This window comes from Pseudochaenichthys georgianus, chromosome 19 (genome assembly GCF_902827115.2).
Source record: "Pseudochaenichthys georgianus chromosome 19, fPseGeo1.2, whole genome shotgun sequence".
Classification (NCBI taxonomy): domain Eukaryota; kingdom Metazoa; phylum Chordata; class Actinopteri; order Perciformes; family Channichthyidae; genus Pseudochaenichthys; species Pseudochaenichthys georgianus.
The window spans coordinates 20,517,250-20,539,717 of NC_047521.1; the positions used below are offsets into that span (position 1 = coordinate 20,517,250).

Genomic DNA, 22,468 nt, shown 5'->3' on the forward strand with positions numbered 1-22,468 from the left:
GCATCTCATACCAAACATCGAGATTGAAAAATAGGACTGCAGGAAAGTCAACTGCTAATGTTTTGGTGCAGAGAATTCTACACTGATAAATGTTCATCACTGTCAGATTGGGTGACAATAATTATTACAAACTATTTAAATACTACTCTAAGATATTCCCAACAAAAAAGTAATTTCACTGTCTTTGTTATGAATGATCAAGGAAGTGACATACTTCAGAGTAAGCAGCCAACGGTAATAGCTCTTTTTAAAGGGTTTTAAAACCTCAAAGATAATAATGAGGGATATTTGGCTTTGATTTGGTTCAAGTCATCTGAAGCTTTAGCTTTCATATCAGTCTTCTTCCTGGGCTCCGGACCTCTCCCTTCAGCATTTGCTCTTCCTGCTGCTTCTGCTCCACTGCCTGACAACAGCAGGAGCTTACACACCATCGCAAACGGACAACTGCATTAATACTTCAACGTTTTTTGTAGTTATGGTCGGCTTAGCTCTCCGGATATCACTCCCTTTTTGACATTCATTCTCCACAAGAACAACATATCGTTAATCTCCCCCGCTGCAAAACAACAATGAAAAACACGTTTCATGCATTGTGTCTTTATTATGAATGTGCTGCAGGAGTATAATATTCCAAGTGCTAGCGTAATCTTTGTAATTAACAACTTCTTTCATCAAATATTAACAAAAATCCAAAGCATGCCAATAACCACAAAGATTGTAGAAGCCCGGTGGTAACACAATGTCAGTAACTGCGCCTATGTTAGATCAAAACTACTTAAACTCATTAATTAGAGTTATCACAATATTGAGATTTATATCTGCAGAATACATCACTGTCGATTACAATTAAATGTACATGTTAAGTGGTAATAGAGGAAAAAAACTGCCGCATTAAATCATTACAGAAAGTTGTCTGCATGTGTGAGTATCTGTACATGATTCAAAATCCAGAGTTTTATAGATCATCGATGAAGCCCAGGTGCTTCAGATCACAGTGAGTAGATTAAAGGTTAGTTAAGAATATAAGAAGAATAAGATAGAATAATAAAGACAACCAAATGGGCAAATAATTATGGTTCTCATTGCCGTTGAGGGTTTTTTAAAGGGGACAAAAAGCCACAATCTGTCTTGTTTGCGAGTATGGGCTCCCTGTGGCTGCAGACTGAGGCTGGAGCCTTGGGCTGCAATAACAAGCTATTTCATTTGTTAACCAAATACAGATGCATAACTATACCACCAACTGTCAACCGCGGCACAGCACTTCAAGAGCATCACTTATGCTTATGAAATTCAGTTTCAAAGTGATCTTTTACAAACATTATCAAAAGATATATTGATGATAATAATTAGTATAGTAGATGCTACAGTGTTTTTTGTTGTGTACCCTTCCCAGGCTCACAGTGGTCAGTGGTGTTGAGCGGATATACAAACAGTAGAGTTGCAGCAGAGTAAAAAAAACATGTTTCGTCTCTACAACAACTCTGTGTTTAGAGTCGGCTCTTCTTTTTGGCACATGTATTTCCTTCCAGTGATGACTGTGCCTCCTGTGTGAGACTTTCCATAATCCCTTGCAGTGAAGCACCCGTAGCGAGTCCTTGGTAAGCCTCTTGTTCATCCTCTTTTGCCCCCCGTACACATGATGTGTGGGCAGGAGTCATGAGAACCACAGAGAAGAGTCAGAAACAAGAGGACACAGAGATGCAAAGTGTTTCTTCTCTTCCAGGACTAATATCGGCTCTGCGATTCCAATGCAGCCAAACCAAATCCCAGAGCTTCTCCATGTTTGAGAGGATAATTGACGGCAAACAGATGTGTCCTGTCATCGGGTGCAGTGAAGGGCGGACATTTTGTTGCATATGGCGCTGAAACTGGGAGGCAGTCCTTGATGGTTCACGGTCTGAAACCACCTCCACCCAATCTTCTAGTCCAATCTTCTTGTTTGAGTCACTTCTCGAAGAGTTTCTCAAGAATCGTTCTGAATGACCAGAATACGAAGGGGCTGATTAGACTTTCTTCTCCCTTCCTCTGACTCAGAACAGCAGCATTTGCATATTTTATTTTCTTCCATTAGCAAAAAGGGATTTATATAGATTACAGAAATACAAGTACGCACTGTATATCGGGTGCATATTTGTCACACATCCAGGTAATGACTAGGCAGTAAAGACGGTGGTGCAGGAGCGGGCCGGACGGTCAGTTGCCTTATCCAGTTTCATCCTGGGATGAAACTCAGGTTTTCACATTTACTGAAGAAAAGAAAAGGAAGCGGATTAGTTTTAGAGAGTTATATTGTGAAACGACTTGCTATGGATGGATAAACTTCACAGAGCACAGAGGACAAGTTATGTAATGAGAAAAACACGGGTTGTCCCTGAGCCCTTAAAGTTGTGTGCTCTTCTAGTCATTAAGTTAATTAGAACATGTCTCGGCTTAATGAGCCCCAACAGGCAGCATCAAAAACAAATTACAGATGAGTATCTGCTTGACTGAAGGGGCAAGGCAACGAGTCTTTTAACTGACCATACATGTATACATGTAATCATGATGTACAGAGGCGACACATATTACTCCATTTCTCATATACACGGGTCAGTTACTGCAGGGGGTTTCCCATTATATTGTACTTATATATGTTTTTTAATGTCTAAAAACTACAGTAATATGAATCCAACATTCTTTTAGCAACAACATTTTTTTCCTACACAACACTGAGGATAATCTAACCTACAAATGAATGTGCAACCATGTGAGCTAGCTTACCTGTGCTAAACGTTGTTGCCTATCCATCACAGCAAACTAGTTAGCTAAAGCCATATATTATTATTGTAATTGTTTAGTATCGCATTCACTTAAAAAAAGTATAGTAAAGTATTTTGTATCCCTGGCTTAATAAGCAACTCAATTTTCTAAATGAAGGAGCCATTGTATTTTAGGACACCTCTGATGATCAATTATAGTCACTGCTCTGTTATCATATCTCTTTATTCAGTACATTAAATGTACACGTCGACACATGATATGAAGACACACAGGGACAGAGAGCCTTCACATTATGTACCAGCAAACAGGGCGAGACATACATCTGACAGCCGACTGCACATATCACCACAGAGACACACACAGCTGGAGGCAGGAGGCTGCCGGGGCCGATAAACAAACATGTCAGCAAATGTGCGTTTGAGTCTCATGTGATTAATGTGCTCTGATCGCTGTAGAGCAATGACATGGTTCCTAAAGTGCCGCCCTGAGTCGTGCAGGCGTTGTAACTGAGCACGGTATGTTGCCAATAAGGGTAATACTATCAGTGATTCCAGTCAGATTATGCTAACGAAGGTTAATTTTTATAATGTGTCGGGATAAACAGGGACAGCAGCACGGACAGGAAAATCAGTGTTAGCGAGGCTATTGATACAAATCAGGGGGATTAATCACTGCACACAGAGGGGTACAACGGTGAGGTAAGGGTTTAGAGCAGCAACAACTCCAATAACAGAAAAAAAACAAGATTAATTTGTATTATAGCCCCATTTATATATCATGGTCTTGCAATTACCTTTAATGTAAATCTTAGTCTGTACGTATTTAAAAGTGTTTATTATTATAGACCTATTTCCCCTATGGTTATTGTCTATATGAATGTAATGTATTTGGAATTTATCAGTTTAATAACCGTTTGGTGCATTTCTTTTTCTTTATTCTCGTTTTCAGATTCAAGGCAGGTATATTTTCTTTATACTGTATGAACAACAGAGTACATGGATTGGTATAATAAGTTGTGATATTTAATACAGAATGTCAGAAAATGCTGTTTTCATGCATCCAAAGACATCATTTTAGGCTTTGAGAAACAGGGATGAAAATGTTTCACTATTTTACAGACCAAATGATTAATCGAATATACAAATAATAATTGTCGCAGCTTAAGGTTCAAAGGTCAGATCTTGGAGACTCACTGGCCAGGTTGACGATGCAGGCGATGATAATGAGCGTCCCTCCAACTAGAGACACTATGGAGAGCATCTTGGCCACTCGTCCCAAACGCACAGCGCCGTCCAGGTTTCCCTGCTCGAGGCTGTTCTTGGACTGAAGGAGAAGGAAGAACCATCTGTTAGCTTGAGACATGTTTATAATGATTTAAAACACAGCTAAAAGATCCTGTTCTCACCATGATAGAGTAGACAAATCCCACAATGTTGATAGGCCACACGGGGCAGAAGCAGGCCAGCACGGACAGGAAGAGGTAGTCTTTGACCTTGGTGCGGTCGAGCGGAGGGTTGGTGGCGATGCTGGAGTGGCGGGAGATGGACGGCCTGGGCGAGAAGGCGGTGTAGCCGACGGAGCTCGCCCTGCTGCCCTTCCTCGTCTTGTTGTGGTGGGGGTGGGGGTAGGAGATGGAGTGTTGTCTTCTGGGAGGAGAGCAGATGACCGGAGAGGGGCTCTCTGCGGGTGCCGAGTGGATCCCGTTACCTACACATGAGGGACAGAAAAGAACGAGGAAATATTAAAACACTGGAGGAGATAAATGTGTGAACTGCCTTTTAAAACTAAAATACCAACACTTTCAAGGTATCTAAACCAGAAGAGAGAATTGAGAAGTGTAAAGTATTCCCATATAACCATAGGAATTTAAGTATATTATTTTACGAGCTGTTACTTTTGATTGGATGATTTGATCTTGATTATTTTATTGCTAGCTCCAGTCTGCTGCTGATGTGAAAAGCAAGCCGGCAATAAGCATATACGACTTGGTGATAGATGTATTTCAGATAATCAAAGATTCTTGATTCTGTAAATGAAACACTAAATGATGTTGAAAATGAAGCATTGCCGTTTGATTGAGTACATTTGAAGATTGCTTAAATCAAGCATGTTCCAGGAGACTTTGGAAAGCCGGGTGGATTCTCTTAGCACCACAGTTGCTGATATTCTTCATATTCTTCACATCTTTCCTTAAACCCATGGTCTTTTTCACTGAGGTTTAGTAAAGGTGGTTAGACATAGGACCTGATATTTTCTTCTATTTAACCTGCTGCCCTTGACTCCTCCACTGAAACTTGACTTTGCCCGAGTAAGCTGACTAAGCAGCTGTTAAGCCCCCTCCTCCTGCTGCCTCAACACAGGTCAAACTCCGTCACTTACTGTTCTTCAGCTTCTCGTTGATGACAATGACCAGCTCGCCTTTGGACTTGCTGCGGGGTGGTCTCGTGATGACCGGGCTGCTGCTGCTGCTGCTGAGGATGAGAGGCTCAGCTCTGACCCCCGGACATGGCACAGAGACGGGGGCTTGGCTTGACACCGAGTCCTCCTGGTCCAGCAGCGACGGCTGGTCCTCCCCGGCCCAAATGTCAGGAGCTGGCATCATGTTCACAGCCATGCTGTCAGAGAGTGAAGCCTCTTGTTTGTGGTCCATTTATGTGTGTGCTGCCAGTAGTTCACCTAGGGGTCAGAACATGGGTTTAAGCATCTTTGTAAACAGAAGGTTGCTTAGGGAGTATACACAAATCATTGTGGTGTTGTTTTTTCTGAAAATGTGTACTATTTTCTTTTTAAAATAGCAGTGTTATGTCACCCTAAAATAACATTCCATTTCATTTCAACAACAAAAAACGGTATATTCACATAAAAAAGATTAAACTAATTAATTAATGGTACATTTTGCAATACAACAACAATGCTCTCTCTGTATCAGGGGCTTGGAAAGCTAATCAAAAACCACCGAAGGATAAGATCAATGGAGGTTTAAGAACCAAAATAAAGGGATCTATTACTTCTACGGAGCACATTGATATATTTGGCCTAGAGTAGCCCCTTCTCACCTGAGAGCAGATCTGAACCCTTTCACGCATAGAGGCTACTACAGTGGACAGCTTTTCAAAAAGGTCTTTTCTTGTATATGCATTGATTTTTTTTTGCATAGTTGCACTATCAGCCACTACATAGGTGGAAAGTCAGTGTAAGTGCATGATACATTGCTCTAAACCAAGATGGACGACAGAAAGCCACATGGACCGAATCACGTCGATATCTTGCCAATCCTTTTATGGAAAGCGCCCCCTGCAGGTATAACAAGGAATCATATAATTCATAAATTGTCAAAGTATTGATTTTATGTTTGTAGGAAATTATGATTAATCACCCGTCGTGTGTGGACGTCATGCATCACTGGATATATTTAAACTACAATTCATACCGTTTCTGCTACTGTTGTTCTTGAAAACACTTCATTTGCAATATCTTTGTGAAAGTAAATCAATATAGGCCTACTTATGTTATTATAATGTAATTCTAAGTTTGCACATCTTTATTTATAATTTTTTCCAAATGTACATGTCTTTAGTTAAAACTGTAGCACATATTGTCCACCTGAGTGGACACATACATAAATGTTTTCTAAATTTGAAAAAACTAGATAAAAACAACCTAAAGTTAAAATCTTGTTTTTCCATGCCCCGAGAGCAATACAAATACTTGGTAAAAAATCCTGACTGAAGTTTTCACAATTCATGCATGAAAGGGTTAATATAACTTGTAAATGTTTAATCGACAGTGACTGTCTCTACAGTAGGTACCAGAATAAAGAATGGCTTGAATATTTGTTAAAAAAGGTTGTGTGATAATTTGGACAAGAGCTAATATAAAAGGTTTTCAATACCACAAATAGAATCATTAGTCAGTGTACAGGTCTTGGGGGAATAACACTATTTGTATAAACATTTGCAAACCCCATTTTGTGGATTCCAGAGGGAGCTGTGAGGAATCTGCATTAGCTGCTGATAGAACAACAACAAACCAGATCTCCAATCAATCTGATGGCAGCCCACTAGCATTGTGGGTAATGTAGATGCCACATCTTGAAAAAGGCAAATTAGTGAACACAAAAAAGACTAAGTACAATGCTAAATCAGTGGATCACTTTTAAATAAAAAATCTTAAATGTTTCTATGAAATGTTGTTTATTCAGATATTGGGGAGGCTGCTACATTTTGTAAGTCAAATAAAAAAATGATGCTTGGAAAGGTCAAACGTGTTAAAATAGTGAACAACATTCTTCCCATCAGTCTCCCTCCAAATACTTTCATACAGTCCCGAAAGTATGATTTAGCTTTAGCTTATTTAGAGTTTGGATCCAGGCTAAATATCATTATAAGGCTATTTAAAATCCACCTATAGACTTCAGATAAAATGCTCGATCATGTTTTACTTTCAAATAAATACCAGGTAAACACAAAAGACACGCATGTCCACCTGTAAATCAGGCCTTATAAAATAAAGCAGACCATGTTCTTCAAGTAACAATGAAAGCAGGTCACAATGACACGAGCTGCACAAAGGCAGCAGCAGGGCTCTCCGTGCAGGTGAGTACATAACATTATTATTTCATCATGTGTACACAGGCGCTAAAAGGTATATGGTTGCCGGTTGTTGGTACCAAACAAAAGGTAAAATAGTAAAAGAGGACGAGGACAAAGGAGAAAGACTCGGATAGAGTAAAGGAGGAAGAGGAGGGGGGATTCATTAGCCTGATGCCCGTCTTTGAATTCACTGGCTAAATTGCCATGATAAGCAGGAAAAACAAAACAAGCAGCGTGAATCGGATTTCTGCATTCAGACTTACTTAGTAAGCGTTTTACACCTACACGCACAAACGAGGGAGGAAAAGGGAACATAAATCACACTGACCTTTTTAATCCAATCTCAAAACAGCCGGAGCGTGCAGGGTTTACGCATTGTTGTTGTCAGGTGTAAAAATCATCAGACGCGGAAAAAACACATCTTTTAACCACGATGTGTGAGCAAAGGTGAGCCGTTTGTGTAAAATCCGATATATTATGTGTGCAAGCAGGAGAAGCGGTGGTGTGGAGCCTGGATCCAGCGCAGTGTGCGGGAAAGATGGATGGACGGCGGGCTGGAGGGTGTGTGTGTGTGTGTGTGTGTGTGTGTGTGTGTGTGTGTGTGTGTGTGTGTGTGTGTGTGTGTGTGTGTGTGTGTGTGTGTGTGTGTGTGTGTGTGTGAGTGAGTGCGTGCGTGTGTAATGAAAAGTGAAATCTGACAGACGACGTGCTGTGGGAGTAGGAGGCTATAGCATCCTCCTAACCTCACAAAAGATTAAACTACTGTTTGAGTGAGTATTTATGCCCTTGTGCTGGGATCACATCCGATGATAAAAACCGGTCTTCCAGTCAAAAAATAGCACTATTAGGTCATCAAACCGGAAATAGGAGCCAACTACTTGCAGCAAATTATCCGAGAAAAAACGGGGTACATTAGATCATATGTGAGTGACCTTCTGATTTATTGATGATCATGAAATAAACACTCAAATATTCAGGGTCACGTGATGGGTTTATTTAACAGCAGGAGTGCGCCATCTGCTGGAACACTGTAGTAACTACAAAAATATCACAAAAAACTCGCCAGATAAAGGATTATATACAATAGACAAGGGTACATCATTAAAAATAAAAAAAGTTGAAAATCAATATCCCATGACACTCAAAATGTTTGCCTGGAAAGAAAAAGAGAAATGAATATTAGAACGGACAAAAAACAAGATCACAAAAAAATCTGCCCAAGCATTCATCTCCAATGATTAGCAGATACAATATTCACCATCTCAGAACGCCAACATTTGCATTACCTTTATTGTTTTAAGTCAAGAAGCACACTTTAAAAATGTGTTTCAGTTATATAGTAGTATTCGTTTATTTGTCCCCGAGGGGAAAATGGGTTGCAGCACATCACAAAGGCATTTAAAAAGATACAGACAGATTAAAAGGACAGACATAAAAAAACAGATATCGGCAGGCATGACAAGGGGCCTACGCCCTCATTTGAGAGAGGGGGGGTAATAGTGCGTCCTAGCCATCAATTAATTATACAATTAAGTTAACCGTTTTAAAAACAGACAAGATTTATTTAGGCCTTGTTATGCCATAGTGAGAAAGGAAATTTAGAGGAAACATGACTTGCAGCAATTGGTCTGGCCAAAAGATAACCACATTAGCATCAATGTGTTTAGAGCCCTATCCACTCTGCTATGGGATAACCCAATATTTTTTATTTCTTACAAAATGTATTATAAAAGCAAAACATTTGCATTTCATGGGTTGAAAATGGCTCCACAAGGCAACTACTGACTTCAATAAGCCCTGGCAAGGCAAATACTGACCTGTTGGGACTTAGTCATGAAATGTATATGTATTTTAACACATGTTATAAAAATTAAAATATTGCACTGAAGACTTGCTTACCTTCATGAAAGAGGGATATCTCTTTCCTGTCATACCCTCAACTTTTATCAAATCGTCCAACTGCAAAAAAAAACGTACATAAAGTCAACACATATATACGGAGCCCTGGAGGGTTCATAGAGAAAAATAAATAAAACGTGCGCACGAGTTAATAAAACGTGCGCACGAGTTACTAAAGCGTGCGCACGAGTTACTAAAGCGTGCGCACGAGTTACTAAAGCGTGCGCACGAGTTACTAAAGCGTGCGCACGAGTTACTAAAGCGTGCGCACGAGTTACTAAAGCGTGCGCACGAGTTACTAAAGCGTGCGCACGAGTTACTAAAGCGTGCGCACGAGTTACTAAAGCGTGCGCACGAGTTACTAAAGCGTGCGCACGAGTTACTAAAGCGTGGCCTCGTTTTGTGTGTGTGGGCATTTGTTTATGATAGTATCGTTCGTTCCGGTGCACTCCGGCAGGACTATAGCACATCGAGATTAAGATTAAACGAATTTCTTTCACTTGGGAATACACATAACTATGGAGAACCAGATTAGTGTAAATTACTGTTCGTGGTAATTTGAAAACAAATGCCGGGGGTGACACACACACACGCGCCCCGGTGACAGGACATCTCCTTCGTAAAAGGCACCTCTCTTTGCAGCTCGTGCTGCTCTTCTCAGATTCTGCTGAATTACACGTTACTGCCTCCAGCGCCCTGTACGACGAAGCCAGTTCAACAGACCCTGGATATGTTTGATTTACCCGGCTTAACTAACCCTAACAAACGCGATGTCGCTAAGCGGTCCTACGAAGCTGGTTATCAACTCAGCAAATCAACCAGGGTTTCTCTGTCCGGTTGAGAGTGCGTTCACGTGAAAGAGACGGGGTTACCAACATTTGACCAATCACAAACATGGAGACGCGTGCTGACAGCGCAGCGTCATAAATGAATAGTGTAAGTAGCAAATCCTGCTTCGTAGTACAGGCCACTGGTGCCACAGAGATTTCATAAAGTGAAGGATGTTTTCCGTCTATAAAACAGCTGTGGGCAGCAGATTCTGTGAGTCACGGACAGGAATCCCTCAATTTAAATAAAACGAGGCCACGCTTTATTAACTCGTGCGAACGAGAAAGTAAAACGTGGCCACGTTTTATTTATTTTTCTCTCAATGAACCCTCCAGGGCTCCGTACATATAAGTGAAAAGCTGAAATCAGAAGAAATACTTAAAGGGGACCTATCATGCAAAATGCACTCTTGTACGTCTTTCACATGAATATGTGTCCCTGGTGTGTCAGGGAACTCACCAAGTGTCAGAAAACACAACCCTCTCTTTTCCTCCATACCCAAATCTCTAAAAACATGCTACTGTTGCTAAAACAGGGCTAAAAAAGAGCAAATGGAGCGAAATGAGGCATGGCTAAAAAGCATGATCTATTTGGTATTTTGAAAAAAAAACTTCGCAGACATGTTTTATGGCCCTACAATATATTATTCAAATATAACATGATCGGTCCACTTTAAGTATGAGGTATTGTAGTACCAGTTGTAGCTCCACATTTCCTCTACAAACCTTTTTGAATTGACCATGGATCTCCCTCCAGCCCAGGATGAGCTTGGCCTTCTTGTCTCCGATCAGCTGCAGACCCTTCAGCTCTTTGAGCGAGCCGCTGTTCAGAATCTGCAGGATTTTATGTTTGGAGATTTCTAGCACAGATGTGTCGATTTGGGACTCCCAGCCTGACTCTATGAAGTTCTCCTTACCCTCTGGAGGCTGAAGGACAAGAGATAAATAAAGTATTAGTTATTTTGAACAATTGGCATTTTAAATAATCATAAAAAAAATTGAAATATTTTTCTAACGTTAATTTAGACCTAATACATTGGAGATCTTGTAATGTCGGTCCAGGCAGAAAACAAATTGAACCTAATGCGCTACTACGTCAGCTTGTTGCTGATGTCTGCAGATGTGTCAGGATAATAAGCGCAGCAGAGTCACGCTCGGATGCTGACCTCAACCTGGTGGAAGAGCTTCTTCTCTTTCTTCTTGGCACAGACGGACTGTTTTTCGACGACTGCATGCGTCTGAAGTGGCAGGATCACTGATAGGGAGGAAACTACAAGAAATTAATTAAAGCTACACAATTATCTGTAAACAGTGAAAGAAGAAACACTTTTCCAACAATGTTGGCTTTAAAACTGTCAAAAGTTAATGTTCGTTTGGAGACTACTGCCATTTGGTGTGAGACGGGCATCACCGTATCCATCTCACTCCCCAAGCTGCTGAGGGGCTTAAAAAGAATTCATCGTCATTGGATACGTTTTCTAGCTTGAATATTGTAGACGGAGCTCTTGTGTCACGTTACAGCTCATCAATAACTCCAGTGATTCAACATTAGTGAGTGACTACTCTTAAGTGAAACAGAAAGATGACAAAACCTGAGAATAGATTTTACAAGGTCATTTCTCGAGCAAAACCTCATTGAAGGGTATTACAAAAAAAGATAGGTCACCCCTTAAATTAGCATTAATGTGTAACCTTTAAAAATTATATTGGTCATTTTGGGGGAGAAGTGTTCCTTAAAAGAATGTAGCATTTGATACAGCTATAGTCTCAACATGTTGACTTTTTGCATTCATCCCCATTAGATTACACTTTTATTATACTTCCTACTACTCTTATGGCACGTTTCCACTGCAGGCCTCGCTCGGTTTGGTTAGGCCTTATTAGGCCCGGCTCACTTTAATGCTGCGCTTCCATTACAGTTTAGGAACTGGGGTAGTTACTATAGTAACGCAGTGTAGGCGGAGCCGTGACGTCATCTTCAATGAGAGCCCCAGAAAAACAACACAGCCGTTAGCTCTCAGCACTCGGATCTCACAGCTCCTCATATCTGTTCAGAAACTAGACAAAAGTCAAACAAGTACAAACCACAGACTGTCTGTGTCATGGTGAATACAGTCGCTGCTTTATTTATGTCTGTATAGGCTGTTGTTGTGAGTGTGGACGGTCGGAGCATATACAACGTTAGCTTAGCCAAGCTCCATTTAGAAAGCACGCATTTTAAAGGGTTTTTCGCCTGCCGTCTGTCTGCAGACTTGTCAACGCATGAATTCATGGTTTTTACTAACCGGTATCAGTGTGTTGTTACTTCGGCATCATTTTGAAACGTGTATTACAATTAAATCACGGTCAAATATGTTCATCTTGTTGTAGTTGTAGCCCCCTTGCCAGCGATTCTCTCTAGTTTAGCATACTCAGCCCGACTCAGCCTGGTTGTTCCTGGCCCTAGAACCACGATTTAGTCGGGCCAGAAAAAAGGTGAAAAAGTAGCCCCGGGCCAAAACTAGGACAAGTGGAAACACAACCAAAAACGGGCCCCGCACGGCTCGGCACGCTTAATGCGAGCTACCCGCTGCAGTGGAAACGCGCCATTATAAGTGTGGCAACAGGAGCTCCCTCTGACCTTGTAGGGGCTGGACCACGGCCTGCTGCTTGACGCCTTTAGAGGCAGTCGACTGTTTCCTCTGCAGAGGAGCCAAGCTGTTCTTGAAGGCCGACTCCTGTTTGACTGCGGATCTTTCATCAAGCACCTGATTGTACAGCATGGCCTTGCTCTCCAACTCCCTCTGCTTCTCTTTGAGCTCCTGCAAAAACAAAACGGTTGGCTATCAAACATCCCTGAAGAAGAGTCAACTGATCAGTATAAAGGTCTGACAGCATCAGCATCTGGTGAACCACATACAGAGAGAAGACTAGGTGCAGATATGTGTCGTTTAAAGCCATTTTATGCAGGGTAACACGACACCCAGGGTGATAAACTCAAGTTTTGGTGTAGGTGAGCTCACCTGGATCTCCTTGCGAGAATCGTCGGGTTTATCTTTGTCTCCGCCGTTCATCACCCGCTTCTCCAGAGCCAACAGTCTGTCCATCACTGACGGTTCTGACGGACTGAAAGGAAGAAGCACACAAACAAATAAGAGGGAACAAAGGAAGACCATTAGGGGGATTTAAAAGCAATCACAAGTCAAAAGCTCGAGCAATACATGTTGACGATATTCACAAACAAAGGCAGCTTCATAAACCTGGTAGCAGATGGGAAGAAAGCAGTGCTGGGCATCTCTCTATGAACAGGGATCCCAGTAGACACAGCAGATGTTGCCAAAGGGAGAGCTGCAGAGAGTTGCTTTCAGGACAAGCTCTGAATCTTTGAACACTTTTTTTTTCAGTTGGTGTTTTGCAGATTTGATTTAGTATTTGAAATGTTCTGCCCTGCTCCTAAGTCTGATTGCTTTAAACAAATAGGTTTGCTTGGGCGATCTCTAACCTGTGTAAATGGGCTGAAATCGGGGAACCATCCTGTTCGGTTTTCTTCTCGTCCCTCTGCCTCTTCTTCTGTGGCTCGGTGGCAGACCTCCCCGCCTCCTGTCCGTCTCTGGCCCGCTTCACTGGAGACGAACGCAGAAGGGAAATGAAAAGTTTAGTATTCAGTACACTTGAGCAACACTGTTTGTGGGGTTCTCCAGAGGGCAAAGCAATTCATATGAAACAGCATCAGTCAGGGATGCAGTGCCACGATTAGAGCCAGGGGAAAGACCAGCATCAGGAATGCATTTAAAAATCAACTACAAAAAACGTTTAGAAGGAATAAAAAAAAAACACTGTTTAAGCTTAGTCACCATCCTCTGGGATGTAACACGGATGCCCCCGATTGGCTTTGGATGACATTCCGTCAGTGCTTCCTCTTTAAAGGCCGATAACAACCCTCTATACCAGGGGTGCCCAACCAGTCGATCGCGAGATGTGTCTAAAAATAGAAGAACAATATTCTGTTTTATCGTTAATGTCCTATAACATAATCTTCCTGTGCCAGAATAATGCACCTGAATGCATCAAAGCTTTGTGATTGGCCGGCAGTGGCCACTATTTCGCTGACGTTGTCCGTGTCAACAGGAGTGACAGTCCGCACACAAGACCGCAATTATGGCAGAAGCAAAAGAGCCCAAAATATATAATTTTCACTCCGAGTGGGAGGATGATTATTTGTATCTATTCCAATTCAAAGTCCATCTGTCTCGTCTGCAATGCGAGCGTGGCTTTATCGAAGAAGGGTAATTTAGGAACGGCATTTCAAAACAGTGCACACACGCTACGAGACGGAATTCCCTCCTAATTCTGCACTACGCTCCAAAAGGGGAGGGGCCTGAAAGGACAGCTAAATGCACAGCAGTCCATTTTCACCAGGCCCAACAACAAGAGCAAGGCTGCTACCATAGCATCTTATCGTGTCAGTCACGTTCTTGCGAAACACATGAAGTCTTTCAAAGACGGCAAGGTTGTGTAAGAAGCATTCCTGGAGGCTGCCGACGCGCTTTTGGGGGACAGTGAAAATAACAGTAGCATTTCAACAGGTTTTTGATATAATAAAAACTCAAGTTAGATACCGTTATTAATCAGCTGTAAGTTTTAGTTTGTTTGAACTTATTCATTATAATTACTGCACAAAATAGTATAAGAATGCAAACATTAAGATCTGTTCAGTTTAAATTGATTATAGTCTATTATCAATTCAGGTTAAGAAACTAGTGTTGCTTCCATCCTATTTTAAAAAAGGCATTTCTTTTTATACTCTAATAAAATGACACAAAAAAGGGTTTGATTCTATTAATTTTGTCTTTTTTATTGCACTTTGGCAGCAGATTCCTGTGTAGCTTCAGATCTGAGTTGTCTTATTAGTAAGCCTAATTTATACTTTTGTAGCAACACTATTTTTATATAATGGCAAAGAAAGGGTTCGGTGTCTTTTCTTTTTTCCTGTGTCACATGTGGCAGCACTGTTCAATGTTTCTTGAAAACATTACCCACTGTAATATGTGACGTGTGAAAAAACTCCAACTCTGTATCAACAACACTGTTGTGTAACTTCAGTTAAATACTTGTATGCGTGTAGATTAGAAAGAGGTAAGATAGAGGATCTGCAGTATTCTATGAAGTATTAATCGTACAAAGGTCAGTTTTATACAAGTAGTGTGTATTTACCTGGTAGTAGGCTGTCAGTAATGGCTACGCCTCTCTATTTGGACTGGTAGATCTCGGCAGACTGGCAACTTTAAAAGTAGCTCTCGGTTCAAAAAAGGTTGGGCACCCCTGCTCTATACCAACAAGCAATTAGAATTTTAAAAAGTCAAGGCATTCACACTGAGTTTTACTCACCTGGCAGCGCAGGCACAGTTTCACAGATGAAGGGCTTATTGACAATGAGTTTAGATTTGGAGGCGAAATTGAGTGCACCAAAAGTATCAAAGTAGAATTTGTACTCCGGTGCAATGTTAGTGATCATGACGGAGTGCGCCGAGCCGCCCAGAGAGTCCTGCAGCAGCCGGGTCAGTTTACTGTCTCTGTAGGGCACACGGACGGCGGTGCCGGAGTTAAGAGAGTCCACCACCTTGCTGAGCGTGAAGAGGGAGAGGTTGATGGCCCCGCTCTCCTTCAGGCGGATTCCCTGGTTGCCGGTGCGCCGGTTGTCCTCAGACCCAGCCAAGTCTATCAGGTACAGCTTCCCTGCCTGTTGTCTGTGAGGCGGCGCACGCTGAGTTCGCACAACCTAAATAATTGTAAAGACCAAGATTAGAAGGGGTAAAGACACAGAGGTCAGACAGGATAACTACAGGGGAGCAGAGCGAAGTCCATGAGGTAAAGATGGGCCTTTTGGATAAATGTGACACATTGGCCCAGTCAAATAGTCTTGTTGTCCAAGGAAGGTTGCTAATGCTAACAGAGTTAATTAATATGGACTAAACAATCAGTTTCAACAATTATGAGCTAGTTTAATTTTCTAATTGCTGAGGAATGGTGCTTGATGCTTACTTTCCCCATCTCATTTAGCAGGGTTTGGACTGGGACATCCTTTAAATGAAAAGTGTAGTCCCTCAATTCCATGAGTTAGCAACATGCAAACGACACCAATTGCACCCGACATCAGACAATTATATGGGCTTATCTAAGTGTTATTGCATGCTCTTAAAACCCTACGATCCACTGGATTCTTATTTGCAGGTCAGTTCAACGAAGAAACCAGCAACTCGTCAAGAGAATTATAAATGATCAGAGTTGAACACAAACCTTGAGGAGGAGGAGAGCATGGCTGCGGCTGGAGCGCTGGTTTATTTTGGTAGAAGCTGTTGTGCGATTAAGGCTGGCAGGTACAAAGTGTTTGTGAAAGTCTGAGATGGAGGTGATGGTTGTGTGAGTGAGGCCAGGGATAAGGATGTTTTTGTCCTTGTCCTCTCTGATGGGTAAATCCTGGGAGCCTGGCGATAGAAGATCTAGCACCTGAGAAGATTGATAGATTGTTCAGTGTTTTTTAAAAAGCACTCTACTAAACAACCACAACAAAGAATAGGATACGAGAGTTATAAGCGTATAAGGTGAAACTTACTGCCAAAAATTCATACCTTCTCATTGTAAATTTCCAAATAAGACATGCTAATGCTGTAGTCCCAGCCTTCATCATCATTCTTGGCGTTCACCATTTTAAAGACCTCACGAACGGCTCGCGGAATTACGCCCGGCTGATTCAAAGAGCCCATCATAGTGTGAGTCTTGCCTATGAAAGAGGAAGAAAGGAGGAACCACACAAAACATTATTTTTTAAGAAATGTATGTACAAAAAGAAGTGACGGTTAACATATTGTCTCCAAAAAACATTATAAATCAAAGCCGTTTCGCTGGTAATTTAATAATATTTAGTTGTAGCTCACCCATTTCCAACTATAACCCTACAGTTAATGATATCACATACTTTTATATCATTATCAAATGGGACACTGGCTGTGATTCTTTTCAAGTTAACAAGTGCATTAATGTGTTAACAAACCAGCTCCTGTTGGTCCATAGGCGAAGACACTGGCATTTTGTCCGGTCAGTATGTGTGGTAGAATGGGTTTCACTGAGAGGAAAACTTCTTGCTGTGTCGTTTGCTCACCATGAAAAACGTCAAAACTGTTGGACAATATTTAAAAAACATTAACAAGACAATCTATAGAAAAACAAAACATTAAAAGAGCCCAGATGCTGAGTACACTGACCTGTATTTGACTGTTTCTGTAGCATTTCTCCAGTTGATTATTTCCAGGTTCTTTGAGTCCAGGCCTCTCACACACGATCCCTCGTCTTTCTCATCTTGTGTGCCCATGTAGGGTCGAAGACGAACCACAACCCGAACCCTGGAAACCTTCTTGTTTGTTCCATCCGATACTGCCACACGCTGCGCCATGTCTGAACTGCTCAAAGATAAAAAGGCCCAACATTAGACAATACAATTTCAGCACCTGTGTAAAAGGACAGTATGCTTATGCAAATTGTTTCAAAATGTTCTTACAGGTAGGTTTAAAGTGCCCTTAAATAAGGGATGTGCCCTTAAATAAAGCAATATCAAGCGTTTTACCACAGTAATGATAGCTTCAATTAGCTAATAACAAGCTAACATTAGCTAGCATCACATCACAGTTGTTTCTCAACACGAAGGTTACTTGCACGTTAACGTTACGGTTAGTCGCTACTTTAACTACTGTTTTACTCATGTTTCGTTAAGCTCACCGATTTGATATGTGGAATCCTTGTTCTAAAAGCGTGTTAATCACAAAGTATCACTATGAGAAACATTGCGGACGCCGTTTTTGAACAATTGCGAACGAGATCCCAAAATATCTAACCGAAGCCTTTTTTAAATCAGGAGCGCTGCAACCGGAAACTACTGTCAACCAATCAGAACTCGACCAAAGACTGGCGCCTATTTAACGCCGAGCGACCTTATTTATGAGATGTAATCGTGCATAAAATGTATTATTCATAGCTTTTAAAATAATATATTAATTTGAATAGTGAAGCAAAATACGTGTTTTACAATTTCGGCTGACGTGATTGCAGCCCTGTTTGCGATTGCGCGCTGCACAGGAAGTCGCACCAAAGGTAGATCTACAAAACACACACATAACTGATGCCTGCTATTCACGCTGCTGATTGGACCATCCACATGATGTTTTAATCAGCGGCGATACTGCGCAGTGAGGAACCCCACAGCCCTTCTAGTCCAAAATGGCGCTATGTTTACGTCTCTGCATAATCGTGTATTATCTCTAGCAAGTCTCATGGAGAACTTAGTGGATTTTATTGACTGGAAAAGATAATTTGACCGAACGTTTAGCTACAAGAGTGACCTACGACAAACCGGACATTCGGTAATGTTCATTTAAGGCACGTTTTTTTTATTGCACTTTGCTGTTAAGAAATAGCTAGGAAATAGCTATAGCTAGGTTCGCTAGCTACCTAAGTCAAATAAGAATATATTACTACTTAATGTGTTGCTTTGTTGACTACCTATCAGTCAGCAAAGTTAACAGCTACCATTAGGTTGTTAGTTCAACTTTAAGGGCTTGATTGACTGCAAGCTCTCTTTCAGGAACTCTTACCCGACACATCTGAAGTAACTTTCTGGTGCACTGTACTAACATGCATGTTTCTGTTCAGCAGATCTCTGGCTACAAGGTTGACCAGCAGCAGTACGGAGGATGCAGGCGGAGGCCACGGACTCTGCCCTGAGGGAGGGCATAGAGACCCTGGGTGTGAAGGACACAGAAACACCTGCAGAAAAAGAAGACAACACAGAGAAACAGGGCACAGAGATGACAGCTGTCCCAGGGGAGGTTTCAACGATCAAGGAGGAAAAAGGTAACTTCATTAAGAAAACACATGACAAAAAGACTGAGGGTTGTATAGTATCTGCAGATACAATAACCTTCAAGGCAAACAAAGCTGGAAATAACTTTATTAAGGAATATTAAATAACTATTAAGGAGAATGGATCACATTACCCCATGTGTTACCTTTATAAAAATAGATATATATATACTTGGGAATAAAGCTTTAAATGACCTTGTTCCTTCCTACATAATTTTTATTTTATATGTCAGTCAGATCAACCAATGTATTCTTTAAAATGCATCTTATATGGCTCTGGATTTAAGGATTTTGGTAGTTTGAAAGGAATTTAAAGGCACATCTTTTTTTAGCTGGGTTGTTTGTTTGTTTTTTTAAACCTTTGTTTTCCTTTCCATTATTTTCCCAAGTTGACTAAGAGTTTGAACTTGTGCCTGATATGTAAAAAATGTAGCACTGTGTTGAGTTGTACATGCAATAACTTGTTAGTGCTATAATTGTGGATGTGTTAAACTGATTTTCTACGCATGTTTGCCTTTCAGGTGATACAGATGCAATGGAAGTAGATCAACACTGTGAGGCGTCTCAGGCAGACACGGGGGTGGAAGCTGAAAAGAAAGCGCAGGCTGTTGGAGGGGATAATGAATGGGAAGTTGCGTACAGTGATGAGGAAATTGAGGACTCCAAAAACTGGATGCCCCCTACTACTGAGATCAAAAGACTCTATGAGCTTCTCTCTAAAGGGGAGATGCTGGAACTGAACTTTGAGCCCCTTCCCAGGAGGCCGCCCACTCCTGAACGCACCCCCTCCCCAGAAAGAGAGGACGAGGACGAGTCAGCAAAGGAAAGAGAAAGGGAGGAGAGTCAACACAGGTCAGTAAACCTACTCCTCATCATGTCATCTTTAAGGATTTAGGTTTATTTACAGGCATTTAAATCTTTTTGTGATTTTTCTTTTTCCAGGCTTATAACTCCGACTGAGTTTGACTTTGATGAAACGCAAGCCACACCAAAAAATGCCTTCATGAACAGACGCAGAACACCAGGTAAAAACCGTTGAGATGTGGTCTTTTGAAACCCTGACAGTATAAGTTCATGAATGAAAGGTGATTGTCTTATGGAAGCACAGTAAAATAGATAGTTAAGTAGTTTGTTTTAGGGACATCCAGTTGACTTTTTTCCCTTTTTTCCCAGGATCTTCAGCTCGCTCCTCTGTGAAAAGGGAAGCTCGGCTGGACAAAGTACTGTCAGACATGAAGCGCCATCGCAAAATTGAGGAGCACATCATGCGTACGGGTCGAGATCTGTTCAAGAGTGAAAAGAAGAAGGAGGAGGCTCTGTCTCCAAACAGCCAGAAGGAGCGTGAGAAGGAAAAGGAACGAGACAGCAACCCAAACACCATCTTCTCCCCGAGACAGAGGAGATACTAAAGTATTCAGAGGAGATGAGGACTTGCCCACAGGCAAATAAGGCCAAGATCTTTTTAAGGCTTTTGTATGTAACGAGTTTTGTATGTTTTCTATGTGTGTTTTGTATGTTGGCAATAAACATTTGAACCCTGGAGAATGTCAATGGTTGTAGTGAGTGTGCAGTGAGGGTTGGTGATGTGGATAAATGTCCTCTGCAATGGTATGTCATTCTGATCACAGTATACAAAGTTTATGAACTTTATGGATAACGAAAACCAGGGTTAATAAGGTTAATGATCACATTTATGCAAAAATAGAATAAAAAAAACATACAATGTTGCAATAATGTAGTTCTGCTCATTAACCTACAATGCCGTGCTGTGGCCTAATACACCAAGATAGGATTATGGAGGTTTATCACTATAAATGTAAAATCCTGATTGTGTGAAATTCCTCCTATCTGCCAATTCAAAGTGTCTTTGAGTGTAGTTCCCAACTTGTCCCTAAAAGGAGCCTTTTTCTATCCCCGAGTACATTTATGACCCCTAAATAGCATTAAGATATCTCATAATTTAAGCATAAGAATAACATTGAAAATTGGTTTCTTTATTTACAGTTCATACAATTTACACTGCATTGTTTTTATTTTACCAATCGTACTTTGTTGATTTAGGTGATAAGAACCTAATATAGAAGCTTTTGTTTGGGTCACAAATTGTGTCTTTCCATTGGAGATTTTAAACAAGTTTATATATTAAAAATTAATATAAAATGCAACAACGTTGTCTCATACCTATGTAATACCCAGAATGAACCCATGTAGAGCTGTGGCATCCTTGAAGGACACCTCCACTTTTAGATGTTTGAAATTGAATTGCTAGTAAAGCAGTCATTAGATAGATACATGAAGTGTGGCGCCCTCTAGTGGCTCACACTTGTCTGAAGTTCAACTAGGTTGACTAGATTATTTATAATTTAACAGCTTGTGAAAAAAGAAGACTGGAGGCAGGTTCAGGACAGAGAAGTATATTTTAGCTAGGTTTGAGTAACAATACAGCCTTCACATAAGGCTCAGAAGCATATAGTATAATATGTATGCATAAATATGCATTCAAAACCACAAACCAAATAAATTAATAAATTAATACTTACAAATAAATAAATAACAAGCATTTGTGGAATATACAGTACATCAGTTGAATGGTTAGTATTGTCAAGAAGCAGTACCTTATGAGTTCATGGAACGGGAATGGATGTTCTGTGTTCAACATGCCCACAGTGGTCCAGATGTTTTTGCACACGCTGCCCTGTCTAGATGCTTTCGGAGTTGTGTTTTTTTTATTTACCCATTTTGCGGACAGTGAAGCTGCTTCAAACAAAAATGATAAAACTAGCCTGTTTGATCACAGGAGGTTCATAGAACCGGTGGCTCAAAGAAGCGGCTAAGTGACTGAAGCAATGCATGAGGTGTAAAAAGCTTTAAACAATTTGACTTAATGGTTAAAAACAAAACCAAATGAGAAACATAAGTTGCCATGGACAAATGTGCTGCGTGTCTACACAAGGGAATGCTTCCGTCCAAGATTTTTCACTTTTGTTTCCCTTCAAACCTGCAACATCGCAAGACCCCTGACAAAGATATAAATACTCAAATGTTATGGATCCCTTACTGACTTATTCCAGCCAATCAAACGGATATTTTGAGCATTATAACAACAAACAAACAAAAACACTCATTTCAAAGTGGCTGCGACTGTGCATCACTTCCTTGCATTAAAAAAACAAACACTTTGTCATACCAGTAAATGGAATGAAGTCATATCTACACTAAAACGAGAAGCACTGCCATAACGTCTGTGGGAGATCTGCCAACACTAAGCTGTGAAATGTTTTGTTTTAATGCTGACATGTAATTGTTTCGAAAACGTCTGTGGTAACAGCAGATGTAGAAAGGAGACAAAACCTAAAAAGAATCAAATAAAAATTGAAAACCAACATTGAACTAATACTGACATGGAAATCAGGACAATTTTACACTGGCTATGTACACCCGTCACATTTGTGTGTCTGGAGCCTCTTCCTCCTCCTCCTCCTCCTCCTCCTCCTCCTC

At 41.0% G+C, this 22,468-nt stretch overlaps 3 protein-coding genes across 6 annotated transcripts; 1 reads left to right on the forward strand and 2 right to left on the reverse strand.

The window, feature by feature from the left end:
* Positions 1-258: 258 nt before the first annotated feature.
* On the reverse strand, positions 259-8,010 carry prrt2 (proline-rich transmembrane protein 2). The gene is made up of 5 exons (XM_034106974.2): positions 7,681-8,010; positions 5,140-5,436; positions 4,166-4,467; positions 3,954-4,083; positions 259-2,246 (listed from the first exon to the last, which is right to left on the reverse strand). The coding sequence occupies exons 2-5, from the start codon at positions 5,408-5,410 to the stop codon at positions 2,230-2,232; spliced, it is 720 nt and encodes a 239-aa protein (XP_033962865.1). The 5' UTR covers positions 5,411-5,436; positions 7,681-8,010; the 3' UTR covers positions 259-2,229.
* A 264-nt stretch (positions 8,011-8,274) lies between these two features.
* On the reverse strand, positions 8,275-17,993 carry kif22 (kinesin family member 22). Its single transcript, XM_034106977.2, has 13 exons — positions 17,831-17,993; positions 17,320-17,514; positions 17,109-17,233; positions 16,687-16,838; positions 16,355-16,564; positions 15,446-15,836; positions 13,560-13,680; positions 13,081-13,183; positions 12,699-12,879; positions 11,245-11,333; positions 10,805-11,005; positions 9,252-9,311; positions 8,275-8,506 (listed from the first exon to the last, which is right to left on the reverse strand). Exons 2-13 carry the CDS (start codon positions 17,505-17,507, stop codon positions 8,477-8,479), a joined length of 1,851 nt encoding a protein of 616 aa, XP_033962868.1. The 5' UTR covers positions 17,508-17,514; positions 17,831-17,993; the 3' UTR covers positions 8,275-8,476.
* Positions 17,994-18,248: 255 nt separating this feature from the next.
* Positions 18,249-22,460, forward strand: pagr1 (PAXIP1 associated glutamate-rich protein 1). Of its 4 annotated transcripts, none has more exons than XM_034106982.2 (5): positions 18,249-18,487; positions 18,761-18,961; positions 19,492-19,822; positions 19,913-19,995; positions 20,144-22,460. In XM_034106982.2, exons 2-5 carry the CDS (start codon positions 18,802-18,804, stop codon positions 20,377-20,379), a joined length of 810 nt encoding a protein of 269 aa, XP_033962873.1. In that variant the 5' UTR covers positions 18,249-18,487; positions 18,761-18,801; the 3' UTR covers positions 20,380-22,460. The 4 variants fall into 4 exon arrangements, with proteins under 4 accessions (XP_033962873.1, XP_033962871.1, XP_033962872.1 ...); XM_034106980.2 differs by having other exon boundaries at positions 18,764-18,961; XM_034106981.2 differs by having other exon boundaries at positions 18,249-18,471.
* The last annotated feature ends 8 nt before the right edge of the window (positions 22,461-22,468 follow it).

What these genes read in the sequence shown, in the direction of transcription:
- prrt2 (XM_034106974.2), bottom strand. Translation starts at nt 5,410, where the DNA reads ATGGACCACAAACAAGAGGCTTCACTCTCTGACAGCATGGCTGTGAAC. An exon ending in CAACGAGAAGCTGAAGAACA is followed by an intron (nt 4,468 to 5,139) that starts GTAAGTGACGGA and finishes CCTCATGTGTAG; the next exon opens with GTAACGGGATCCACTCGGCA. An exon ending in GATTTGTCTACTCTATCATG is followed by an intron (nt 4,084 to 4,165) that starts GTGAGAACAGGA and finishes CTTCTCCTTCAG; the next exon opens with TCCAAGAACAGCCTCGAGCA.
- kif22 (XM_034106977.2), bottom strand. Translation starts at nt 17,507, where the DNA reads ATGGCGCAGCGTGTGGCAGTATCGGATGGAACAAACAAGAAGGTTTCC. An exon ending in ATTCTCGCAAGGAGATCCAG is followed by an intron (nt 12,880 to 13,080) that starts GTGAGCTCACCT and finishes TTGTTTTTGCAG; the next exon opens with GAGCTCAAAGAGAAGCAGAG. An exon ending in AGCTCTTCCACCAGGTTGAG is followed by an intron (nt 11,006 to 11,244) that starts GTCAGCATCCGA and finishes CTTGTCCTTCAG; the next exon opens with CCTCCAGAGGGTAAGGAGAA.
- pagr1 (XM_034106982.2), top strand. Translation starts at nt 18,802, where the DNA reads ATGCAGGCGGAGGCCACGGACTCTGCCCTGAGGGAGGGCATAGAGACC. An exon ending in AACGATCAAGGAGGAAAAAG is followed by an intron (nt 18,962 to 19,491) that starts GTAACTTCATTA and finishes TTTGCCTTTCAG; the next exon opens with GTGATACAGATGCAATGGAA. An exon ending in GAACAGACGCAGAACACCAG is followed by an intron (nt 19,996 to 20,143) that starts GTAAAAACCGTT and finishes CTTTTTTCCCAG; the next exon opens with GATCTTCAGCTCGCTCCTCT.